Source organism: Plodia interpunctella, chromosome 29 (genome assembly GCF_027563975.2).
Source record: "Plodia interpunctella isolate USDA-ARS_2022_Savannah chromosome 29, ilPloInte3.2, whole genome shotgun sequence".
NCBI classification, from domain to species: Eukaryota; Metazoa; Arthropoda; class Insecta; order Lepidoptera; family Pyralidae; genus Plodia; species Plodia interpunctella.
The window spans coordinates 3952545-3978528 of record NC_071322.1 but is presented as its reverse complement, the minus strand read 5'-3'; the positions used below and the strand labels follow the sequence as shown (position 1 = coordinate 3978528).

At 35.6% G+C, this 25984-nt stretch overlaps 3 protein-coding genes across 6 annotated transcripts in view; 2 read left to right on the top strand and 1 right to left on the bottom strand.

Moving 5' to 3' along the window:
* Positions 1 to 13233, top strand: part of Nup98-96 (Nucleoporin 98-96kD) — a 62343-nt gene extending 49110 nt beyond the window's left edge. For all 3 annotated transcript variants that reach the window (XM_053766907.2, XM_053766905.2, XM_053766906.2), the window contains exons 41-48: positions 678 to 806; positions 3236 to 3317; positions 4269 to 4337; positions 5186 to 5288; positions 6677 to 6798; positions 8302 to 8414; positions 8868 to 9015; positions 9624 to 13233. In XM_053766907.2, the coding sequence (XP_053622882.1) occupies positions 678 to 806; positions 3236 to 3317; positions 4269 to 4337; positions 5186 to 5288; positions 6677 to 6798; positions 8302 to 8414; positions 8868 to 9015; positions 9624 to 9722 (865 nt within the window). In that variant the 3' untranslated portion in view covers positions 9723 to 13233. The remainder of the gene's footprint in view (positions 1 to 677; positions 807 to 3235; positions 3318 to 4268; positions 4338 to 5185; positions 5289 to 6676; positions 6799 to 8301; positions 8415 to 8867; positions 9016 to 9623) is intronic.
* On the bottom strand, positions 13222 to 16363 carry LOC128682279 (zinc finger protein 84-like). Its single transcript, XM_053766908.1, has one exon. The coding sequence runs from the start codon at positions 16171 to 16173 to the stop codon at positions 13534 to 13536; it is 2640 nt and encodes an 879-aa protein (XP_053622883.1). The 5' UTR covers positions 16174 to 16363; the 3' UTR covers positions 13222 to 13533.
* Positions 16364 to 18256: 1893 nt separating this feature from the next.
* Positions 18257 to 25635, top strand: LOC128682276 (uncharacterized). Of its 2 annotated transcripts, XR_008406106.2 has the most exons (4): positions 18257 to 18383; positions 19899 to 22405; positions 22693 to 22741; positions 22942 to 24095. XR_008406106.2 is itself a non-coding variant. In XM_053766904.1 (3 exons), the coding sequence occupies exon 2, from the start codon at positions 20137 to 20139 to the stop codon at positions 22402 to 22404; it is 2268 nt and encodes a 755-aa protein (XP_053622879.1). In that variant the 5' UTR covers positions 18257 to 18383; positions 19899 to 20136; the 3' UTR covers position 22405; positions 22942 to 25635. The 2 variants fall into 2 exon arrangements, 1 of the variants encoding a protein (XP_053622879.1); XM_053766904.1 differs by lacking the exon at positions 22693 to 22741 and having other exon boundaries at positions 22942 to 25635.
* The last annotated feature ends 349 nt before the right edge of the window (positions 25636 to 25984 follow it).

Sequence of the window (25984 nt, the reverse complement as noted above, 5' to 3'; positions counted from 1 at the left end):
GAATTTTAGTTGAGTAGCATCGACTGAGCGTGTGTAGATAAAATAATGCCAATGTATAAGAAATCACCCTGTATAACACCATCACGGACCTACAACAACAAGGAGTCGGTGCACTGTTACAATCAGAGCTGCGCAGGCGGCGAAAATAATAATATTCAGGTATTTATTTCAGGTCAATAACCCATAGGTACATATATACGTATAAACAACACATATTATTTAAAAAATGAGCGATGCCTATTTGATATGAATTTTGTTGAAATAAATTCGACTTGTAATACTTTTTTTATGTTTATTATAAAACTTTACCATTTAAATTGTTGAAATAAAGAAATTATATATTTATTATTATTATCATTTATTCATTTTTTGACGACCGCCGTGGCCTAATGGTTATCATGTCGGACTGCTGCACTGGAGGTCGCGGGTTCGAATCCCGGTCAAATCAACATGAAAAATGATCTTTTTCTGATTGGCCCGGCTCTCAAACTTATAACACTCCTCTTTTTCCGTCGGGGGTTAAAAATGATGTTTATCTATATGTGTATTTGTTATAAAATATAGTATCGTCGAGTTAGTATCCCATAACACCAAGTCTCGAACTTACTTTGGGGCTAGCTCAATCTGTGTGATTCGTCCTAATATATTTATATATTTTGTTGCTTGTACCTCCACAGTTTCCTGCTCGGCGTGTGGTTCGGCAACCCGACTGTAGAGAGTATAGTCGGCATGGCTGACCAGCTGGAGTGCTTTGGGCTGTGGCACTTGGCCGTGCAAGCGTTGGCTTACCATCCCGACGATGTTGCGTGAGTAATCTTGATCCCGGTGACGGGAAACATTTGGTTGGAAACACTGTTGAGGTTAAAGCACTAAGGTGATAACCTCCATAGAGAAATCAAAAAAGTAAACTAAAATCAATATTACTAATTGACAAAGGTTCTCATGCAAATATAAAACTCTGCAATACGTATACTGATTGACAGTTTAAGTTTGTTTGTGTACGTGATTATTTGTCGCTAGATGGCGCTAGGTAGTCGTGAAAGTCGCAGCAGATGCCCCTTTTGTTTTGTCACTATGCGATTCCCGTAGGATTTTGTCTGAAAGTCTGATTGTTTGTTTACAATTCTATGATACTATAAAAGGTAGTACGAGGGCTGCTATTTATGTATCCGGAACTGGCCAATAATTCTAGAATATTTAAAAAGTAATTACAACATTTGAAAATAGAACTCTTCGGCTAGAGAATAAATATTTTTTATGTCCCTGTCATTTGTTTTTTTCAATTGGCGCCAATTTTGAAAATAGCTTGTCTTCATTGCCATGGATTTAACTCGTGAACATTTTCGCGCGATGATTTATTATGATTTTCGGCGTGGATTAACTCAAAAACAGTGCATCGAACAACTGATTTTAACTTTTGGAGATGAAGCACCATCGAAAACCACTGTGTATTATAGGTTTAAGGAATTTCAACGTGGACGGTCTATGCTCACGGATGAAATTAAGGAGGGTCGTCCTAAATCGGTAGTGGTACAACAAAATATTGATGCTGTGCGACAATTAGTAATGCAAGATCGTCATGTTACATACCGCGAGATAGAGGCGTCTCTGGGCATTAGTATGACGAGTATACACGCGATATTACACGAACATTTAATTGTTAAAAAAATTTGTTCGCGTTGGATTCCGCACAACTTGAGCGTAGATCAAAAACAGGCTCGTGTCGACTGGTGTAAGAAAATGATAAAAAAATACAACCGTGGCACGTCAAAAGCTGTTTATAATATCTACACAGGTGACGAAACCTGGATCTATGCTTATGACCCTGAAACTAAACAGCAGTCAACGGTGTGGGTCTTTCAAGATGAACCGAATCCAACAAAAGTTGTTCGTGCGAGAAGCACTTTAAAGCAAATGGTCGCTTGTTTTTTTGGTATCAACGGACATGTAGCTACAGTGCCACTAGAGAATAGTAGGACGGTTAATTCTGAATGGTACACCACCATTTGTTTGCCAGAAGTCTTTGAAAAAATACGAAAGAACAACCCACAACGCAGAATCATACTTCATCACGACAATGCTAGCTGCCACAAGTCGGCTGAAACAAATAATTTTTTGGAGGGTCAAAAGATTGAATTGACGGGTCATCCGCCGTACAGCCCCGACCAATGATTTTTATTTATTTCCAAACATTAAAAATAAATTACGTGGTCAACGTTTTTCGAGCCGCGAAGAGGCCGTTGATGCGTTCAAAACACACGTTTTGGACATACCTCAATCAGAATGGAAAAAGTGCTTTGAAAATTGGTTTCATCGTATGCAGAAGTGCATAGATCATCGCGGAGAATACTTCGAGAAACAATAAAACCATATGTAATAATATATGTTTGTTTAATTTTGTTATTCCGGATACATAAATAGCAGCCCTCGTATCGTTGGTAGAATCGATGGCTGAGGACAGAATTAGACAGAAAATGCTCCACCGACAAGAACAAAGTTCTTAAATTTATTAATGATGATGATGATAGTAAAAAACCAAGTCGCTCCTCGCCGTCTGTCTGTTCCTTACATAGGAACTGCTTAGATCTTTATAACTACGCAACGTATTTTGATGTAGAGTTTTTGTGATAGATAGTGATACTTTAGAAGTATTTGTAATTCGTCATGGTGCGGCTCCGCTAGTTATATATATATATATACACAACACACACAGCGCCATCTGTGTGATTTTATATTTGCCGCTTGTAATAGAATATAGGGCGTTCACAAATCCCACGGGAACAATAACTTTTTCCGCGATGAAAGGTACCCTATGTCCTTCTCCATACTCTTAATTATATATATACGAAATTTCAAGAATATTGGTTGAGTAGATAGAGCGTGAAGATGTAACAAACATACTTTCGCATTTAGAATTGGAAGTTGGGATTGTATATTACTACTAGCTGCGTCCCGGGGCTTCGCTCCCGCTGGAATTTCGTGATAAAAAGTACCCTATGTGATGAATTTCATAACCAATCGATCCAGTAGATAAGGCGTGAAGAGATAACAAACAAACTCAACAAAATACTCCCTCAAAACTCGATTCCAGATTTTTTTCATCTCATTATTATTTTCAAAAATAGGTTAAAAAGCATGTGTGACGTGTATAACAAATCCATTTAAGCAAACATACTTACATTCCCATTTATAAAATTAGTTGGTATTTATGAATCTGTATGTGTATTGTTGACAGCCGCGGGCATTTGATCCGCGGCGTGCTGTCGCGCCACGCGCCCGCGCGCGCCGACTCCGAACACTTGCAGAGGAGGTTGCAGGTCAGTTGCCGCGCGCTCCCGCCCTAGAATAGCACCACTACAGGCTGCTAAGGGGGGGACAGCCTAGGCTGATAGGAAACTATAGCATTCCAAATGAGTGTTGGCCTCAGACCGGTTGTAAAATTACAGCCGAATCTTGAAATATCTAACGTTTTTTTTTTCGCGGCTTTACAGCTCTGAACGAAACCAGGAACGTGCAGAGATGAGAGAGAGAGAGAGACACCTATATATGTTTGATTAATTTTAGTAGTCTGTATTATGCTTGTTTTGTATTCTTGTCAGATGAGTAATTAATAACATTGTGTACCTATTTTTGGTCTGACAATGTAGTAGACTATCATTACTACTTTTAATTATATAAAACATAATCTATATATATATATATATATATAAAACTCTTGCGTAACTGAGTAACTGACTGACAGACAACGCACAGCCGGAACTACTGGGCGTAGAAAGCTGAAATTCGGCGTGTAGGTTCCTAGGACAGTGCAGGGGAGCACTGAGAAGGGATTTCGTGAAATTCCCACTGGAAACGGATTTTTAATAACATACAAAGTTGTGGGCAAAATTTTAATACCTGTCATTTAATATAGTAGTAATTTGATAATTTGATAAGTATACTATCATAGTATTAAATGTTTCTGTACTGTAAAATCACGGTCGAATTTTCAAAATTTTACTCTGACCTTATGCTCACTGATTTGTTATAATTATTAGAAAAAATATATGTAAGAAACAATAATGGTAAGCCCTTCTGGCATGACAGGGACCAACACTGTTCAAATGAGTTTCTACCGGCATTCCTTCCCAGCAGTGGTCGTTCTGAAATGCCCGAAATGCTAGTAGTTTGTAGCTTTTTGAGAAAAATACTATATGATTTTAAATGTAATTAAATGCCTGTAAAGATCTGAAGAATGAGATGTGTAAAAAAAGATATATATTTGACAGTTCATAAGAAGACTGCAAGTCCCGGAGAAGTGGTTGCTTCTAGCGCAAGCGCATAGAGCTGGATACATGGTGAGTATTTATTGTTTATATATAAATATATTAGGACAAATCACACAGATTGAGCTAGCCCCAAAGTAAGTTCGAGACTTGTGTTATGGGATACTGACTCAACGATACTATATTTTATAACATATACGTATATAGATAAACATCATTTTTAACCCCCGACGGAAAAAGAGGAGTGTTATAAGTTTGACCGCTAAGTGTGTCTGTGTACGTGACACCGTAACTCATCAACGAGTGAACTGATTTGGATGCGATTTTTTTTTATTTGATAGCTGATTTTTTATGCGGTGGTTCTTGAAATAATTGATTTGTAAATAGAGCAGGCTTAGCTTTCCATAAATGTTCCATTCAAAATTGTCTGAGCTGCTTGTAAGAACCTTTTTAGGATCACTTCGTTGTCCGTCTGTCTGTCTTTATGTCCGTCTGTCAAGACCCTTTTTCTCAGGAACGCGTAAAGGTATCAAGTTGAAATTTATACCAAATACCCAGGTTTGCGGTCTCTTTCAGCTGGGAAAAAATCAAACTTGTACGTTAACGCGATCAAAAAATGTGTCCGTTTATGTCGTATATTTTGCAAGGGAATCAAAACCTACAGGGCACTTCCCGATGACCTAGAATCATGAAATTTGGGATACAATACTGTGCTGATATAGGAAAAATCCAAAAATTGATAATTATCACTTACATCAAAGGAAAAACGTTATATATTTGTAATTCGTACAAAATGAATACGCATACGCCCGCGAAACTTCAAAATTTTGTACGGAACCCTCGGTGCGCGAGTCTAACTAGCACTTGACCGGTTTTTTTTTTACCCTACGGAACCATAAATTTGTTTCTTCTGTCAACAGCACGATTCTCTAATGCAAGCGGAACACTTGGCCGCGGCTGAGGAATGGAATTCGGCGCACGAAGTGTTGTTGGATAAACTGTTACCTGATGCTGTACTCGGAGGTAGGCAGATAGATATATAGAGATAGATAGACAGGTGAACTCCATTGCACCAATTTGCAAAGGAGTCGGAAATTACAACAAGATATTCAAACATGAAACCCTCTTGGCATAATATGTAATACTATTCAAATGAGATTTTTTTCGGCATTTCTTCTTAGCAACGGTCGTTCCGAAATGCCAGTAGTTTGTAAAAAGTGCCTGTGAAGGTCTAATTTTTGAATAAAATCATTTGAATTTGAGTTTTTTAATTTGAATTAGTGCAAAGCCTAAACTATTAACATTTAGATGAAAAAAACTTTTTATATAAATTAATCTATATGTTACAGTTAAAACCAGTTTTTAGATAGAACGCGCTTTCCCCAGTTAGAACTGGTTTTTACTAAATGCCTTTGTTAAAATTAAAATTAACTAATGCTCAAATTTGAATATCAGTTAAGACTAATTCTTACTAGATAATACGCGTTTTTCCTAAGCGAGTCAATTAAAACTGTTCTCAAAGCAAAAAAGTTGTCTTTGTTAGAAAAAATGTTGCCTTTGTAACTCAAAATGCCACGATAGTTTGTCTTGCAATAACAATACCAGTTTTATCACAAAATCAAATATATCAGTGGTAAATTCTAGTTTTAACAAAGGCATTTAGTAAAAACTAGTTGTAACTAGAGAAAATGTGTTGAAAATTTGATGTCAATTCTAATGAAACTTGCATTTTTATATATAATTTATTTCTCTATTCGAGTGCGACCTCCCGACTCGGTCCACAAAATGTACTTTTATTTTATATACAGGGTCACTGGTATCTAACGCATAACCTTCCAAAGGCGCATAAGGTACATAGAGACTGACATCTTTTGTTCTACGACTTGTCGACGAATTGTACGAATTGTCTAAACATAATAAAGAAATAAAAAATCTTTTTTTTAGTTTTAATGTCGTTTCTATAAAACGTTAATTCTATGTTCGATTCCGCTACATAACGCTAATGTACTGTCTCGTGTTGCTTTGCTATATTACGTAGAGTTAACATGTGTAGAATCGCAATAAAGTAGTATTTTTTTATATGAAAAAAATAACTACAAATCACAAAAAGTTATAGAATAAAATTTGCTTGTTTTGATGTACCCAAGTAGTCCCCAGTGACCCTGTATAAACTCCATATCAACTATGGGGTTGCAATAAAGTATTGAGTACTAGCTTTTGTTCGCGGCTTCGCTTGCGTGATTTCCTATGGGAGCAGTTATTTTTCCGGGATGAAAGGTACCTTATGTCCTTCTCCACACTTCAAACTACATGTATGCAAAACTTCAAGAAAATTGGTCGAGTAGATAGAGCGTGAAGAGGTGACAAACAAATTAACTTTCGCATTTATAATATTAGTTGTGATTTTGTAGATAATCTGAAGAGCGTGGCGCCGCTGCTGGAGAAGCTGCAGGCGGCGGCGCAGCGCCACCTGGTGGCGCGCTGGGGCGCGGGCGGCCTGGCCCTGTACCACTACATGCACGTGTGTCACGAGGTTACCATATATATATTACAAGCTTTTGTTTAACTTGCAATGTCGTAACTTTAAATCAGTAATGTTTGTTAAAAGTTTGAAAAGAGAATTTTTTAGTTTTCGCCCATAAACAAAAGAAATTGGTAACAATGTGATGGCGGCGCTAGTGTGCAGTTATGTATCTTAAAATTTTAATATATTAAATATGATTGTTTTGTGTTTATGTTGTTGATGTGCCTAAATAAAAATAAATTGATAAACGTTGTCCCTGTCTCGGGTGGGATCTTGCAACTCAATTTTGAAGCAGATATCTTCAACCGATTGAGCTGAAATTTTGTACGCACATTTGGTTTAGATGGCAATGCATTATTATGATAAGCGTGACCCGATGGTGCGCCCAGGAACGGCTCCAGGCGTGGGAACTCCCAACGGTTTACTACGCAGACACGATTTTTGTTACACATTTAATTCAATAACGTGACAACAATAAAAGCTTGTGTCAAAAATTACATAACTTTTTTAAAATACTACTAAGTAAGTAAGTAGTAGTTAAAGTTACTTTTTATCTCATAAAACAACCCCCAAACGACTATAATTGGGGTTGAAAGTTTGTATGAAATTTGTATGTATTGTCTATTCCGCAATAGTAGAAAAATTGAAGCGGTCGAAGCCGCGGTGAGAAGCCAGTTTATTTTCCATATACTAGTTGGTTCACATTAATAATAATAAAATATCTTTATTAACTCCACAAGTTAAGGATTATATGTTAATCCTACATATAATATATACCATATTTTTTTAATTATGACAAAAATAAAATGAGGCTATCAGTACCTATTACTGATAATATGTGCATAGGCAAAACATAAAAAATCCAAATCCACATAATTTATTCAAAAAATCTATAATAATTGGTTATAATGCTTAGAGTGCGCCACCTGACTACTACGCTTTATAGTAAAGCTAGGCTCAGTGCTGCGGTTCACTGATAAATCGATCGATATTCATTGATAAATTATAATATAATAAAAATATTTAATAATTATATCGGTCGGGTCATGATGGAAAATGATCTTTTTCTGATTGGCCCGGGTCTTGGATGTTTATCTAAACATGTATTTGTTATAAAATATAGCATTGTTGAGTTAGTATCCCATAACACAAGTCTCGTACTTACTTTGGGGCTAGCTCAATCTAAAGGCTAATTAATTTGGGGCTAGATTTGTCCTAATATATTTATTTATAATATAATATAATTAATAAATTATAATAATAAAATATTCGTCCATAAATTCATTGATATTTTGGGATAAACGCAAACCTCAATAACTTTGGTGATAAACGATAATATTAAATTTTGATTACTCACATGTATTAATAGGGTCTTTAATTTTGGGCCTTTGATTTTTTTGGCACACTTAATTACAAATTTATGGTGACAAATTGAGAACTAATAAAAATAATAAAATGTAATTTGTGGTAGCACTGAAGACACCAAACTTGAACATAGTCATTGTAATTCAGATCGCAGGCGCGGTGTCGGCGGAGACGGAGGCGGAGGCGCGCGCGCAGCGGCTGGAGGCGCTGCGGCCGCTCGTGGCCTCCGCCTGTCGCGCGCTGCAGCATCTGCCGCAGAGGTGAACACTCACATACTCTTTCTCTATATCCATATTTCCTTAAATTATTTTGTTTTTTTTTTATTTACTATATGTTGGCCTGGACTTCGCTCCCGTGGGAATTTCAGGATAAAAAGTACCCCATGTGTTATTCCAGGTCATTTTCTACCCGTGTACCAAATTTCATAACAATCCGTCCAGTAGATAATGCATGAAGATTTAACAAACTTACTTGCGCATTTAATCAAATTTTCTGTCAGTCCACATTGTATATTATTATTTTTGAATAAGAATACTCATTAAATTTCGATTAAACACAAGGAATGAATAACGCTGGCGTAATGACCATTAAGCCACGGAGGTCATCAAAATATTTTATTCAAATCGCCTAAAGGCCTACCGCCATCTAGTGGCGAATAATAAAAACATGTTGCATAAACAATATACGCACAATTAAAGTCAATTTCTCCCCAGGACTGTACGGCATGCGGCGGCCCGCACAGAGATGGGTGCCCGGCTGCTGCAGCTGGCGCTGGCTGGCGGCGAGCGAGCGCCCAGGCTCGCGGCTTTATTGCGCGCGTTGAAGTTGCCGCCGGACTGCACGCAGCACGCCAACAAACAGGTGAAAATATCGATTGTTTGTGGTTTGTGTTCAAAAATATAGCACGGATTTTCTAGATCAGTGATTGATCTTGAATTTTCAAAATTAATATTTCGAAAATATGCGAGGATTGACTAGATATAAATGGATTAAAACTTGTCCTGTAAATATATTGCGCCATCTTGGAATCGTGTTTAAACTAGCGTTTATTGCAAAGTAGATCCCAAAATTACTCTTGCGCGCGTTGAATTGGCGCCGGACTACACGCAGCATAAACAGGTGAAAATATGGATTGTTTATGGTTTCTGTCCAAAAATTTAACATTGATCTTCTAGATTAGTGATTGATCTTGCATTTTCAAAACTAAAATTCCAAAAATATGCAAAGATTGAACAGATGGACATGGATTAAAACTTGTCCCGTAAATATATTACGCCATCTTGGAAATGCGTGTTCGGTATTTCAACTAGAGTTGGTTGCAAATGCAAAGGAGATCCCAAATTCGCCGCTTTATTGCGGTCTTCAAGTTACCGCCAGTATTTTTATATGTTTTCTTACATAAAAAATAGACTATGCCTCCCACAAATGGGTAAGTAGATATCAATGTGGAACCTCTATGGTCGTTACAGATAACCAACGAACTGGCCGAACAAGCATCGGAGCTATGCATCGACTCCGTGTCAAGTTCTCCCATCTCCTCGCACCACCGGGCGGCGGCCTTCAGCTAGAGCGAGACAGACATAATTCCACACGACACGGCTCAGTTTTTAGATTTAAATCTGGAACTAAAAACAAGATCACTTGTTTCATAGAGCACGCAAGTAATTTTCATTAGGAAACTAGTGGTGTGAAAGTAGTTACGCATCGTTAATTTAGTCTTCAATTGTCATAAAATCGGTAATTTAACGTCTATATTTGAATTTTTTTGTCACTTTGATGACACTAGTTTCATAATAGCAATTAAATTTATGCTTTATTGCCGCATTGTTTATACTATTATTAAAAAAAACAGTAATGCTGTATCTCACTTAATTTTGTCGCAATTTAATTTTTATAAAAGTCACAGCGTAGTTTAAGCTAATGTATGTTTTTTGTCTCATTCATATTGTAAAGTGCGATAGTGACTAAACATTAGCTTAAAGTATGGTTTATCTCTCTTGTATCAACAATTGATATGAAACTGAATATGTACTCTAAAGTAGGACCAATTTTAATGTCACATTTGATAGTACGTCAAAATTCATAAATGTAACCTTGTAGCGGAGGGAAGACTATTTATTGCATATAAAAACTTCATACCATAAAATTAAATTCCATACTAATGTTATAAAGAGGAAAGATTAATACTTTTGTTTGTAATCTCATCATTACTAGGCCAATTTTGATGAAATTTGGCACAGAGATAGGTGAAACCTTCAGGAGTGACATGCTACTTTTTATTATGGTTTTACCCGAGCGAAGCCGGGGCCAGACGTTAGTACTATATAAAGAAATTTTTTGACAGTTCTAACTGTAAGCTGACAGATGTCAAATGTGATCGGTCCTACTTTACAATTTACGGCTTCGCAGAAATAAAAAAAAAAATTACATCACGCATAAAATAGCGATGTACATAAAATTCCGCTCATAAATTAACGGTATGAATTCCGCTTAAAATATAGTTAACCCGTAAAATGAAATGAAATTGTAGTATAAAGTTATAATTAAATTCAAATCACTTAATCAGAAATTATACCTTCACAGGCACTTTTTCTCGTCAATTTTTTTATTTATAGTTATTACTCACAAGCTACAAACTACTGGCATCATAATTCCGTTTCATCATGATTCATCATCTATTACCCTCAGAGATTTCATTGAAAAAAAAAACACACTTATGTTCAATTCCTATATCTAAATTCATTAAAATTGGTTTAGTAGCTTTTAACGGATAGAGAATTGTTTCATTGAAACATCAAATATGAATTTATTTATTCTTCAAGACATTAGAAGAAAAAATAATCCTTAGTAATATTATAAATGCGAAAGTAAGTTTGTTTGTTACCTCTTCACGCTCTATCTACTCAACCAATGTTCTTGAAATTTTGCATACATGTAGTTTGAAGTGTGGAGAAGAACATGGGGTACGTAACGAAATTCACGCGGGCGAAGCCGCGGGCAAAACCTAGCACATTATAATTGTAAGAAAAAGGCGAAAAAATGTAATTAAAAAATCTCAGCATTTAATTTGTATTTATTAAACTGACAATTTTAATTAATGAAAATATTGTAAATTTTGTAAAAATATTGTGAGTTATATGTATATGAAAATTAATTTACATATTTTCGCGTTTGACTAATATTGTGTATTTTTTGTATTGCTTCAGTTAGTGATAAGATGTGTAGTCGGATTCCCAACTATATTGCTAATAACTGTATTGTACTGATTTTCACTAAATTATATGTTTTACTGTTGAACAATATTACGAGTAAAGTATACAGAATACTGTTCTTAAACGCTCACACATATTATTTAAAAATTTTGTTAGAGGGGGCGCTCATTCTCAGTGCAGCATAGCTGCACTCGTTAAAAACATTAAAAATATTGCAATTTTTTTCTAAAATACTGTTCATTTTGCTTCTCAGACCTAAATATACTTTTATCTCTAGTAAAAAAAGTTAGCAACCCTAAGCTACCGTGATCATCATTATTATATCGATATTAAATTGGTTATTGCGGGTTTTCCCCGTTTAATTCCCCCCCAACTATCATTGATACAGGGCTCCTCCAAGGCACGCTACGCCACTGTTAAGAGCTATGATTTTAAAACTGTAATTACGTGGAATGTGACACCGACTTTATTGACCTCAGCCTTTATTTTTTTATTTACTTTTTCACACATAATTGTTATTGGTAATATTCTCTTTTTGCAACTTGTTAAAATGATGTGAAAAAATTATTGTTATTAATAAGAAACGCTATAAATTAAGAAATTCCTATCAGTAAAAGTTGAAAATATACTTATATATATATGTAACGCAATTCGTTATTTTATACTATTTTTGTGACGTTTCGGTTGGTTCTTGTTATTGTTTATCTGGGCTTTAAATTCTGGCAATAAAAGTTATATTGGCATGATGTACACAACACCCATTATTTTTTTGAACACAACGCCGGATATATACACTATCGGGAAACAGTTCTACAAATTTTGCCGTTTCCACGTACGTACATTGCTGGTTTTTCTTGCGGTAAATAGAAACTCGTATAAACTACGCAGTGACGTTCATTCGCGTCGACATCAGAGTTCGTCGATAGTGCGTAGCTGGCGTAAAAGACAGCGTCTAGAAAGAAGTCCCTGACGCTGACAACGACAACGTGGCCGATATGTTATTAATACTTCAACACATTGTTGCGGGACTTCGTTCGTGGTGTCTCTAAAGGGGTCCGATTTTTTCATTTCATTTTTTTCCATTTTCACCAACGTTTTTTAAAATGACGTGTATGTAGTCCGTTTGCCATCTGGGAAAATTAATTTAAAAATGCCTATATTTAAAATTTGCTTGCATATAATTTTCACGTGTCATTTTCAATTGTATAAAATTGTATTTTTATGTATTGGTACAGAATTGTGAATAGCAAATTGTTTTTAATGACCCACCAAGAAGATTGAATCATGGTGGTTAAAGTGGGTCATGTTACGAGTTACGTCAAATTTATTATGAAATTTGGAAAAATCGAGGCCCTGCTTCACTGATTGCATATCAAGCAACTTGGCGTGCCACGAATTAAGATGGGTTGCCGCTGTTGCGTCTTTATGTTGGATATTATTAAATCGCATGTCAACGTTGGCCCAATGGCCAATCGAGTTAATGTGGCATCGCTACTGTTGGAATAAATTTGACGCGTTTTGAAAATCAGATTTTTGCCGCCAGGTCAAGTAAACTTTTGCACATTGTTTAGTTATTTTCTGTTAACGCTTAGCTTACAATAAGAATGTCCTTAGATTGGTCAAAATGTGAACAAGAAGTCTCCACTTAGCATCAACTGGCGCCCAATTTTTTTCTCTGCATATATAAATATGTGCTATTTCATTAGAGACAAAAGAAATGAGTGAGACGCGTATGTTGCCAAGCGGAATGTAATAAGGCGTGCAAAGTCTATATTGTTAAGATTAAATTAAATTGGTTTTAGGTTATTACGCATAAGGATATTGTTTTAATAGGTTTCAATTGTAACAATAAAGATTATTTTGAATATTGAATGTTTTATTTCAATTTACAACCAACATAAGTAATACCCTCTATTGTCGCTGCTGAAAGTTTGATATAGCGTAACTTCCTTCAGATACAGATGCATATCCTACTAACTAGTAGTTTTTTAACATTATTGTTGCAAATATGAAAAATAAGTTAAATCTGTTATTAGCCTTTTAAATATTTCTACATAAAAAATAATATTCAATGCATGATCACAATCAATAGTCAATTTGTTTAAATTTGAATTAATGACAAAATGTGATTCTAATTGCATAATAATTATGAAAACAAGCTCAGTGGTTAAGGCTCCACTTTGGTAATCTTCCTCTTCTTCATTGGAGTTGGTTTCACCACCGTAAGTGCCCTCGCAACTGCCTGTTCGAAATTAGGTGTTTTCGGCTGATATTTATAATATTTATTCTTTTGACCCATAATCTTCTCAATGGGAGTATCTCCTAGTAAATGCGCTAACGGATTTACACTCACCAACTTTTTCCCATTCGGCAATATTATATCTGTTTCTTTCTCATCCTTGAGTTCCTCAGGCTTCTTCAACACATCGCTTATCTTTATTATTTTGTAATATGGAGCCTCAGGCTGGAGTGTCGCTATCCGCACTTGACTCATCTCTTTAGGTATATTTGGGATGACAATTTTATGTACTTTAGATTTAGGAACTTCTTCTGAACCTTCTAACATCACTTCCTGCGCTACCTCGGGTATTTGATGGTATTTTATCATATCATTGTCATAACTGTCATTATTATTAGCGTAATCATTGTCATGATATGGCTTAATGAATAATGGCCGACTTTCAGCATTTACCACTTTCACTGTAACACTATTCTGTTCAGAATTATCAGGCTTAAATCTAACGGGCATCGACAGTTTGTTAGCCCTTAAAATATTTGATTCGACTTCTTTAGGTTGGAACTTAGTTAATTTTATGAATGACTCTTTTGGCTGGCAATTTACAGGTTTAATACTAACATTGCTGTCAATGATTATATTCTTCTTTATCTCATTAGTTTCTGGTGTGAAGCTTTCAATAAACTTTTGAACGGATAATTCTTTTGAGATAGATTTCAACGTTGCTGGCTCCTCGACACTAGTGCAATCGACTTTTTTGATGGTTCTCTCAAATTTTTGAGAATTTGTCAATGTATTTGCATCAGTTGATGAAATCTGATTGTTTTGACGATTCGCTAATACTTTTTTGAGAGTTTCAGTCAATTGTGAAAACGAATGCTCTTTGGCGATGTGAGCTGTCAGCTTCTTCTTTGAAGCAAAAGTTCTGTTGCACTTCACACATTTAACACTTTCATTTTGATGGACTGTGTTCAAATGGTGGTGATAATTTTGATAGGTGTTGCATATTTTATTGCAATGTTGACAAGTGAACCTATTCTTAACATCGACATTCCTTCTTCTTATCTTAGGCCTTCCATGTTTCCCAATATTTTTTCTAACAACACATAGAGGTTGGTCGTCAAACGAATCAGAACCAGACGAATACACTGTATTGGCAACTCTACTCGATTTGACTTTCCGTTTGGACTTTGTTTCCTCTTTTGTTTCATTCTCGGTCTGTGCCTCTGTCTCTGTCGCGAGGAAGTCTTTGGTTTCACTTGGCTGACTATCAATTTCAATTTCAATTAATCTTTTTTCTACAGCGTCAGGATTTTTTTTAGGATTATCAGTTTCTTCTGAGTGTTTCTGTTCACTTGTGTCCTTCGAATTTCCAGTATTAGCATTAGTAATTGGAGAATTATCATTTGTAGTAATTGCTTGTGTTAAAAACCTCCTTTCTCTAAAATAAACATTGAATTTCTCATCAAATTCGACAAAACCCTTACTGGAATGTTCCAATTTGATATGAATAGTAAAATTCTTTCTAATTTTAAATTTCTTGTCGCATATACAGCAGAAATATGGCTCCATCTCCTTGTGTTTCGTATAGAAATGTGCAAATAATTTTTGTGGATGCTTAAAGACCATTTCACAATGGACACATTTATATTTATACAGTTCTATGTTGTGTGTCCTTTGTATATGCTTGTCGAGTCCCACCTTTCCCACAAACTCCCTGTTACAATATTTGCAAACTTGAACAGAAACAACCAACGGATGCTTTTCCGTCTGGTGTTTCGCTAAATCTTCCAAATTCTCAAATGGGATCTCGCATATCTGGCATTTAATGACCTTACAAGAATTCTGATGATATCTCCAGAAGTGAATCGGGAAAACTTTCAAACATATATTGCATTTTTTAACAATATTTTTCATATCACAATTACATTCGCCATGTTTTGTTAAATGCCTCCACATACTCTTTTTGCTTTTATACACACAAGAGCATGTGTTGCAAGTTAAAGATCGGCAATTCGCATTTTTTAAATGTTGTACATAGTCTTTGAGGTTTGGCGATGTAGCTCTGCATTTTGTACATACAAACTTGCGCTTCCCCTCAACAAGTATACACTTTAAAGTCATATTTAAAACAGATGCCAGGTGCGGCGAGAAGTCCTGTAGCCAGAAACCTCTGGCATAGTCCTCTTCTTTATGTGTATTGAATTCATGTTTTTCCAACTCCTTAGTACTGTAAAAGTTTAACTCACATTGCGAACAAGAATACTTAGCGGTATTGGGGTTCATCAAATGTTTTTTCTCATGTTTTCTGCAGTAAGTTTCGTCCAGAAACACTCTAGCGCAAATCTGGCATATTTTCATATTTAACAAATGTTCATCACGAATATGCAACGCATAATCTTCGACACTCATTAGTTTCAGCGCACAGAATTGACAATTCAATATTCCGATGATGTGCATTTGGGCCTTGTGGATTTCCAGATCTCCTGCATCGAGAAATTCGGCATAGCAAATGGTGCAAGTTGTGTCATTGTCGAAGTCAAACTCCACCTCCGGTTCGTCCATGTCCATGTTAAATGAAAGTCTCTCTGTTCGCACGGTCTTCTATTTCGCAAAATTGGCAATACACAACCGCAATCTCCCTGTATGCATTAGTTTATATATTGGTTCCACTTTGAAGAAGATAATAATAGTAGGTGTACAAAAACAGCGAAATCGAAATGAATGAACAAACAAGCGGAAGCCCCAAAAAGCCCCTACAAAGAACTGTCACGTCACTGTCAGTGTAGAAAGAAATGTCAATTTGACAGTATTATTTTTAATTTGGTAGTTTTGCAAATATGGAAACGACGACGGACGAGTGCAATCAACCACTGATATCATAATCACATATTAAGAACATAATGTTCATTTTAATACTCCATGTTAGACAGGACGTCATTTAAGGGAGTGGTGTTTAGATAGAGAATATCTATTGCTATTCAGAGAGGGAATGTAGCGAGTGTGATGGGTAGTTTTGAACCGGGTACTTTCCGGGGTGAAATTCATGACGCCGCGCCGCTGCCTGTCTTATAAATAAATAAATATTTTAGGACAAATCACACAGATTGAGCTAGCCCCAAAGTAAGTTCGAAACTAGTGTTATGGGAAACGTTAAGTCAACGATACTATATTTTATAACAAATACATATATAAATAAACATCCAAGACCCGGGCCAATCAGAAAAAGATCATTTTCCATCATGACCCGACCGGGGATCGAACCCGTCCCGGGTTTGATTCTCTCGGTTCAGAGGCAAGCATACCACTGCGCCACCGAGGTCGTCAAGAGGTCTGTCTGTTTCTAACACAGATTTATAAGAGCAAAGTAATATCACTATCGCTGCCAACATAACCCTAATCCTATTCTAACCCCTAACTTCCTAAGGAATATTACAAATGCGAATGTAAGTTTGTTTCTTTGTTACCTCTTCACGCTCTATCTACTAAACCAATTTTCTTAAAAATTTGCATAAATGTAGTTTGAAGTATGGAAAATTTTATCCCGGAAAATTAACGCAGGCGAAGCCGCGGTCTAGTATAAAATTAAGTCACGTCCCGCTCTCTGTTTAAAACCACTCAACGGATTTTGATGTTAGTTTTAAAATAGATAGTGATTCAAGAGGAAGGTGTGAAGGCGTATAATATAATTTTTATGGTTTTACTAGAGCAAAGCCGGGATGGGCAGCTAGTATGCAATACAATTAAAGAAAGACATCAAAAATAGTCATATTTGTTCACCTCTTTAATGGATAATTTATATTTGATCAAAATATCTCCATAACAAGGTCACCGTTCCGTTATTTAGATTAATTTCACGCTTTACTGTGTTCTTTACAATACTTTATTTTTACACGTATGAATGACGCGACGCGAAATGCATTTTGTTGTCATGTCAAAATAATCGGGGAGTTATTGCAAATATGTGGCAACATCATGGATGAAAAGGAACAAATAGAAAACAATTTTAACGCAAAGACAAAGAAATCTAAAAACAACTGACGAGCAAATAAGATAGAAGATTTACATACAATTTCCGAAATATCCCATACAAACTACCAAGATAGCAAGAAACCAGCCAAACAATGAGAGACAAAAATCGTATCATATTTTTAATACGTATTAATTTTTCTTGTTAGAGTGAAATGAAAGATGAACTATGTATTTGTCTGTCTGCAATACAATACATACATAAATAAATATGAATGTACAAATCACACATATTGAGTTAGCCCCAAAGTAATAAAAATAGAAAAGCAATGTAAAAAAGCAAACGTTTTAGACGACGGTAAGGGTAACCAAATGTGATAGAAGATTTCCATCGACGACTTTCCGGCCCAATCCCGCTATTTTCATACAAAGTGGCAGATTCCACCACATTGAATTTTAATGCCCTCATACTCACTAAAGATGTTAGGGAATCAGGGCTCTGTGATTCTCCTAGTGTAATTTAAATACGCACAACTCTTTCTTGCATGAACAGAATGAAAGTTATGACGGAGTTTATAACTTTCTTTGTCTATATAAAAAAGTAATTCTAAATGATACTATATTTTTTTATTACTACCTACCCAGATTATAGGTAATTTCTTATAAAGTGGTCACCCAAGTAATGCGGCGATCACGTTGTTATCTGTCAAACTTCAAAATCTAACATGTCACCATTGGACTGTCACCCGATGCCCGTACGATATTAAAACCGCGGCGGAGGCTTCTGCCATGCACAAAATCAAGATTTACAGGTAATTTCCACTATATTTACGTCTAAAAAATCTTATTTACTCAATGTTCAATAATAACGCTTCGATTCTGAACATTGCCTTATCATTATAACCTAACAAAATGTGATTGAAATTTTTCATAAATAAATTTACAATGCAAAGAAATTTAAATGTGATTTATCTGCCGGCGTCTATAGTTGTTATATGTCTGTGCTACTGAGTTTGCATTGTTTATGTAAATGTTTTAGTTTGCCATTATAATCCCACTAGAGTTTTCTATAACTTTCTCATGTTTCTTTTTATCTGTGGTCAGTTGCAGAGTTAGCGAGTGTGTGTGAATGTTATATAGTGTTATTATTTACTTATTTAACAATGGATAGGTACATAATGCTAATTCAAGTACCAATATATAGTAGGTATTGTTTTTCCTTATTTGAATCATCCTCATATCTGTAATGTTATAAAAGTGTTACACATATATAATGTCACATTAGTAATTTTCTGTGTAAACATCAAGTCTATTTATATTTTAGAGGTAATTTTAACATTTACATTGAGGGTACATAATTTTTTTATTTTCTTTTTACAAATAACAGTTGTATTTTGTCTTGTGTGGTTCCACCCTAAAATAGGACCACACCATATCCTCCTGTGGATGTTACATGAAGTGGCTAAATTATCCATAGCTTAGGCAGCTGATATATCCAAAAATAACATTCCCAAGAATGGTAGACATGAAGCAAGCACCCCAATCCCACAGGTTTCTTTAAAGTTTTAAGTTTATTTTTCTGCTGACCCGGGCTTTGTGGCATCACAGCCCAGAATGAAACTGGGAACATGTAAAAATGAAATACTGCTGGTCTGAGAGTGAAAGAAAATATTATAATGTTTAATAATTATATTTTTGTGGCAGTATGCTTACTAAGGTTAAACTAAGATCATCTAACACTAACTATTCTAAATTCTCCTGTGGGTGTCGTACAAGGCGACTATGGGATAAAAAGGATAGGAAATAACAGCTCTATGTTACTTTAAAATAAAATAAATAAATATATTAGGACAAATCACAAAGATTGAGTTAGCCCCAAAGTAAGTTCGAGACTTGTGTTATGGGATACAAACTCAACTATACTATATTTTATAATAAATAGACCCGAGCCAATCAGTAAAAGATCATTTTCCATCATGACCTGACCAGGGATTGAACCCGGGACCTCTTGGTTCAGAGGCAGGCACTTTACCACTGCGCCACCGAGGTCGTCTAAAACAAAACATTCAGTCAGTTGATGGTGGAACAAACCCTAGGCTTTGAGTCAGTTGGTTGCATTTTTTGTAATAAAGAAATGTATATAAAAATAAAACTGCTACAGAAGTTTCACATCAAATCACAGCCAAATCTTCCAAATTTTAAGGTTTATTTGTTTGCTGCTTTGCAGTTTCATAGTAGGATTGCAACTAGCAATGCTAGAGAATGAGAGATGGTTTGATGCTCTGTATAAGAATCATTAATTAACAAGAAATATTTTCTCTTTCCAGATCTTGATATGCGGTGATATTCCCCACACCGGTACCAGTTTTGTTTTAATAAAATCAGAAATCCATTTTGGAATTGAAATCTAGCACAATCACAAGTTTAGGCGTCGTACGGGCTCCCAAATTATTCATTCTCATCTAAGCTCCTCTGGGCTTCCTCAAAGACCCACAAATCTTGGTTGTCCACCAAGACAGGTCTTAATCACTGTACAGCTTTTATTTTTTACATACTTTTTTGACTATGGGCGACGCGGACGAACTCGCCAACAAAATGGCGGATCTGACTGTCCTTTCATTCAGGAAGGTGGATGACGTGAAACGCTTAGCTAAGCATTTCCAAAAGATACTGAACGACCCCGTTACGCAGAAGAACGCGGTCGTTCACAAGTATCTAAGTGATCTAAACGAGACGCACAAAAGAGTTTTCCTCCAGAAACGGGATGCCGTCGAAGTTGAGTATATATTTACGACTGAGAAGAAAAGTGGGCTGCAAAGGCAGCGTTTTAACAGTCTGCCAGTGAGCGAAGTACCTGAGTTGCTGAAGGCTGAGTTATTGACCGCTGAGAACGCGAAACAAGTGCACATCTGCACCGATTGCCAGGTTGAGATTGAGCTGAATGACGAGGAACCCTTGATGGAGTCGCTGCAGAAACATTTCAATTTAGAAGTGCACCTGCCCAAGCTGAAACGCGAGAGCGTTGTAGACGTCTCCGAACCGGTGATCCTCCCCAATATGTCCAGGAGGTTATCTGCGATGGAATGTGGCGAAACGCCCGCTCAGACTCTTGAACAGGTCATGACATTCGCCAAGCCTTTGGAGAAATTGGATCGTACGTTTTTGGCTAAACTGGAAGCGGCTTTGATCCGCCTCCTTCCAGACAATTCCGAGGCCAGCATCAATGCTGCGATCAAATTCCACCAATCGGCGTACGATAAACTATGCCAAGAAGTCGTCGGTATAGACTTCTCAACCCAAACAAGCTCTGTAGCGCCTATCATTATGAGCATCAAGGACAATGTCTACCAAAATTTCTCAGCGGACTCCAACAAGAACATAGAGAATGATGATAACGAACAAACCACAGAGAAACCTGTTAAGAGTCAAGTGAAGAAATACCGTTACTACGGTCCTATCGAGAATTTCATCTTGAAATTACTCGCCAATCATAAATTACTATCGCTAGTTGACGACCGCACTGGGAAACTCGCTTTTTTCTGCATGGCTTGCGAGTATTACACACTTAGATTCCGTTACGATAGTGTGCTCAACCATGTATTCAGCGAGTCCCATATTCATAACCTCTCCTGCATCTTGCAAGCTGATAAACACATTCCCTTCTCCATGGACGAGGCTTCTATGGAGAAAATAAAAGAGATGAACCGTAAATTCCTTTACGGACACGACGTCACTGAAGACGCGAACGGACTGAGATGTGGCCTTTGCAAAACGTCAATTGAGTCCCTCGAAGCTTCCACTATTCACATTCTCGATGAGAATCACTTAGCTAAACTGTCAGATAAACTTTATCGCAGAATGAGAGCGAACAACCCTGATGGTTCTGTTCCCGACGAATGGGGCCCCAAAGATTTGGACTGGACGAAGTTCTTGGCCAGCGTCGGGAAGCCGCAGAACAGTAGAGACCACGTGATCATTGAAAACTTCATAAAACCGTCCGGAAAGATCGCCAACTACTGCACATGTTGCGACATGACTCTGAAGGGACCAAGACAGGTCCTGTTCAACCATATTCGGCAGAAAAAACATCTGCGCAACGCGGCGCCGCACAAGCTCGTGATGCTTTACAAAAACCACTGCCGACCATCGGAATACTTTGCCAGTTTTGGTAACTATTACGTCTGCACCATTTGTCCCGATTACGTCGCAGTCCCGTCGTTCGCTGCCATTGTACAGCATTTCGACAGCTCCATGCACATAGAAACTGTGTCGAAACTGATAAAGTCCGCTCTTTATTCCGACAATGTCGACAAGGAATTGCTTTCTGTGCACAACATAACGGAAGACGGGACCAAATGCGAACTTTGCGACGGCACATTCGGTAACATGAGCGATGCTGTCAACCACATACTATCAAGCATTGAGCATCAAAACAACGCGGTCGACGTGAAACTTAGGGCCAATAGAGGTGATATAATAAGCGTTTATATGCACGGGAATTACATTTTGCACAGCGAAGGGCAAACATTTACGTGTAAAACTTGTGATGGCGTCTTCAATTCCATAAGATCTCTGCTCGCGCATTTGGTATACGCGGAACATTTCAAAGTTAAGCCAAATTCTGAGAATATTTTCCGTTTTTACTTGGAGTTGAAGCATAATATCGTTATGTTGGGAAGGAATAAGTATGTGTACTATGATTTTGGGAAGTTAAAGTGTGGAGTTTGTGATGGTGATGTGGCGGAGGGCGAGAACGCGAAGCGCCATGTTGTGTCGCCGCGACACAGAGAAAATATCACTTACTTATTGACTGATGTGTCTGCTACGGAGTGAGGTGAGGAGTTTTTGTTACTATTTTAACTTCGTTTGTAATATGTTGTTCAAATAAGTACATCGATTAAAACAAATACAAGATACTTACACAATGGCTATTACTTATTGTAGAAGCTTTTTTTTTGAAATTTATTAATTCGCTCCCGTGGGAATTTCGAGATAAATAGTACTCTATATGTTAATCCAGGTTGTATTCTACCCGTGTACCAAATTTCATAACAATCCGTCCAGTACATTGCAAAAAAAATGTAGTTCATTAAAAATCAGTTTTCTCCTTTTTCTTGACAGACTGAATCGCATTTATAGATTACTAGCGGCCCGCCCCGGCTTCGCTCGGGTAAGAACAATAAATTATACACCTAAACCTTCCTCACGAATTACACTATCTATTGGAGAAAACCACATGAAAATCCGTGCAATAGTTTTTGAGTTTATCGCGAACGACGCGCAGACGCGGCAGAATACTTTGTTTTATAATATATAATGATAAGGATGATAGGATTTAGGTTAATTATATATATTTTTCTTTATTTTCAGTGAACGTCGCGCTGCTTCCGACGAAAAGGTGCGATCAGACACTAGGGTTGCGTTCCACTTGATCTTGCCTCACTTCAGAATAAATAAAAAAGAAATAAGTCTAATTTTATCAATTTTGTGCACGATATTATACTCTTTTTGAACTGAAGGCGTAAATATAATGTATATCAGAGGTGTTAATATCAAAATTGGCTGAAAATGGGCTGTGTCATGCATGAAATTGACAATATTAACGTTTGGATACCAATTTATTTTAAGGATAACAAAAATATTGTGATTGTTAACATTTCGGAACATCCATATTTTGAATTAAACTTTATGAAATATGAAAACGTTTCCGAGACGCGTTGGTGAGACGTAAATCGAGTCAAGAGTTTATATATATTACACACATTATACTTGAATACCCACATTTATGCTCACATTCAAATTTATTTCTTGCAAGTCACATGTTGATGTTAACTTAATAAAATCCACTATTATTATCTAAAATTCAATTAACATTGAACACTGCTAAAGATAATACTGTGATAATTTGGTAAAAATAATTTTCAAAAAATATACCATACAAACAAAGTAAAAAAGAAATTCATGCGTTTTCCATCGCTGAACTTTGGTTTTTATCCATTTTAATGTTATTTAGTTTTTGATATTTTATAAGCAGTAAGTTTTTATGTTATTTACATTTAACGTTACAGGACTGCAGTATTTTGTATACATGAAAAGATTTAAAAATACATATATTTATTATTATACACATTTTAAAAAATTCTTCCATTGCAGTTGTCAAAAAATTAAAAAAAAACTCACTATCGCATTTTTTTTTTAAATTTGATATTATCTTTTTTTACATCGTAAAAAGCCAAATGGTACTTTTTTCCCGCTCATTTTAATTGTATCTTTTTAATGAATACAAATCACTGCTGGATCTATTAAAATCATGATAATAAATTTGTTGTTGATGATTTACATATATGTAATAGTTTAAAATGTTTTCTTTTTTTAACTTTAGTCGTGAACAACTTTGTGAATATATTAGCGAAAAGATCTTCCATTAATTTAGCGTTTTTTTAATGTTGTATAGCAAAAGTTTTCACAAATCATGTTCTTGGTTTTATTTATATATTTTGTACATTAAAACGAACGCAAAGAGACTTGATTGTGTATTCTTAGTTCTGACTAATTTATCGATGATTGCCCAAGTATAATTTATCATAGTTGGTTTTTTGATTATTTTAAAGTCAAACAAAATTATTGCAAGCTGAAATTTGCAATCGTAATGTACTTAGTTCAGCATATATTGTTTTTGTTTTTTTTTTCACTGTATATACAGGGTTACTGGTATCAAACGCAAAACCTCTTAAATCAACGTCATAATTGACATAGTGCCAGGTTCTTTTGGCTGCAGTAAATGAGGAAAAGGAAAGCCATGTGTGGGATTCATATCAGAAAAAACATTATGGTGGCTAGCACTTGGGTCTTTATTGCCGTTGTTCCAGACTACTTGGGTACATCAAAACAAGCAACTTTTATTCTACGACATCGTGAAATTTTTTTTTCCTATATAAAAAAACAATCTAATTTGCGATTCTACACATGTTAACTGTATGTAATAGCCTAGCGACACGTGACAGTACAGTAGCGTTATGTATGTTCGTTTTATAGAAACGACATTAAAACTAAAAAAAGGAAACTTTTTGTATTTATCACGTTTAGACAAAAGTCGTAGAACAAAAGATGTTAATGTACCTTATGCGCCTTTGGAAGGTTATGCTTTAGATACCAGTAACCCTGTATATAACTTAACACTTAAAAGTACTAACAACTAGCTAGCTAAATCAACAACATATTGTTTGAAATAATAATTACTGTTAAATCAAATTGTAAATATATTGTGCAATAAAATAAACACGATTAATTGTACAGTATCACGTAAACTTATGTCTACCTTTTTTCACGATCCTGGGGGTCTACCGTGAAACATAAGACACATTTCACGTTTGCGTCCACGTATTCTAACTTTTACACACGATGCGTACACGAATTGGGTAAAAGAGACAGCATGTGGTCGATAGTAACGCGCTACGAGTTTGTATCGTGGTAGGCCTGTGATATTGTATATGGGCTATGTTAAATTGTTCAGTATTTCTTTTACTATAGAGAATTGTTTTTGATAGTGCGAAATATTTTATTTACTTATGTAAAGTGTTTTCTGTTATTGGCGCGAACAGGTGTTTTAATAAATTCTGTGTAAACATTACTCTATATTTGCTAATTATTATTTTTTTCGATTAACCTCAATGTTTATAGAATGTAAATTTTATCAAGTCTGTTTCTATCATCACTGTAGAAATATATTTCATAAATGGCCGTCATATGGTAATAAATAATATACAGTTATGGATCAATTTTCACTGTGAATTACCTTTTAAGTTGCCAAGCTTTGCCATAATAATTGTTGTACTACGTTTCTATTTTTTTTTTATTTGTAAAAATAACATATAATTTATCATGATCCGGCCATAATTTATGGTGCGATCAGGTGGAACGAATTTTTTTTATTTCTAGCGCATTATTTTTTTTTATTACAATTTACATCTCGTCGATAGCAAGCTGCGTTTGTCGTTGAACAATGAAATAATATTAAAGTGAATCGTTTTTAAAATTTTAATAAATGAAGTAATTTTTATTTTATGTTTGTTTTTTATTTTGTGCCTTGCAAATTCTTAAATCTATTTAAAAGAAAATAATATTAACACACTGATACAAAATCATATTAAATTTGTCAAAATAGGGGTCAATTAAATAGTTTTGATTAACATGTATGATGAAATCTTTATTACTGCATTACATAATAATACACAAATAACAACCATATTTAAAAACAAGCCACTGCTGTCAAAATATCAGTATTAAATATTCATTACCTATGTAGGTAGCATATTGAATCTATTTTTTTACAATAAAATATAATTTACATTAATTAAATAAACTAATTTTAATGAATTAAATATTGTGTATAATAAATAATAAAAACAAAGCA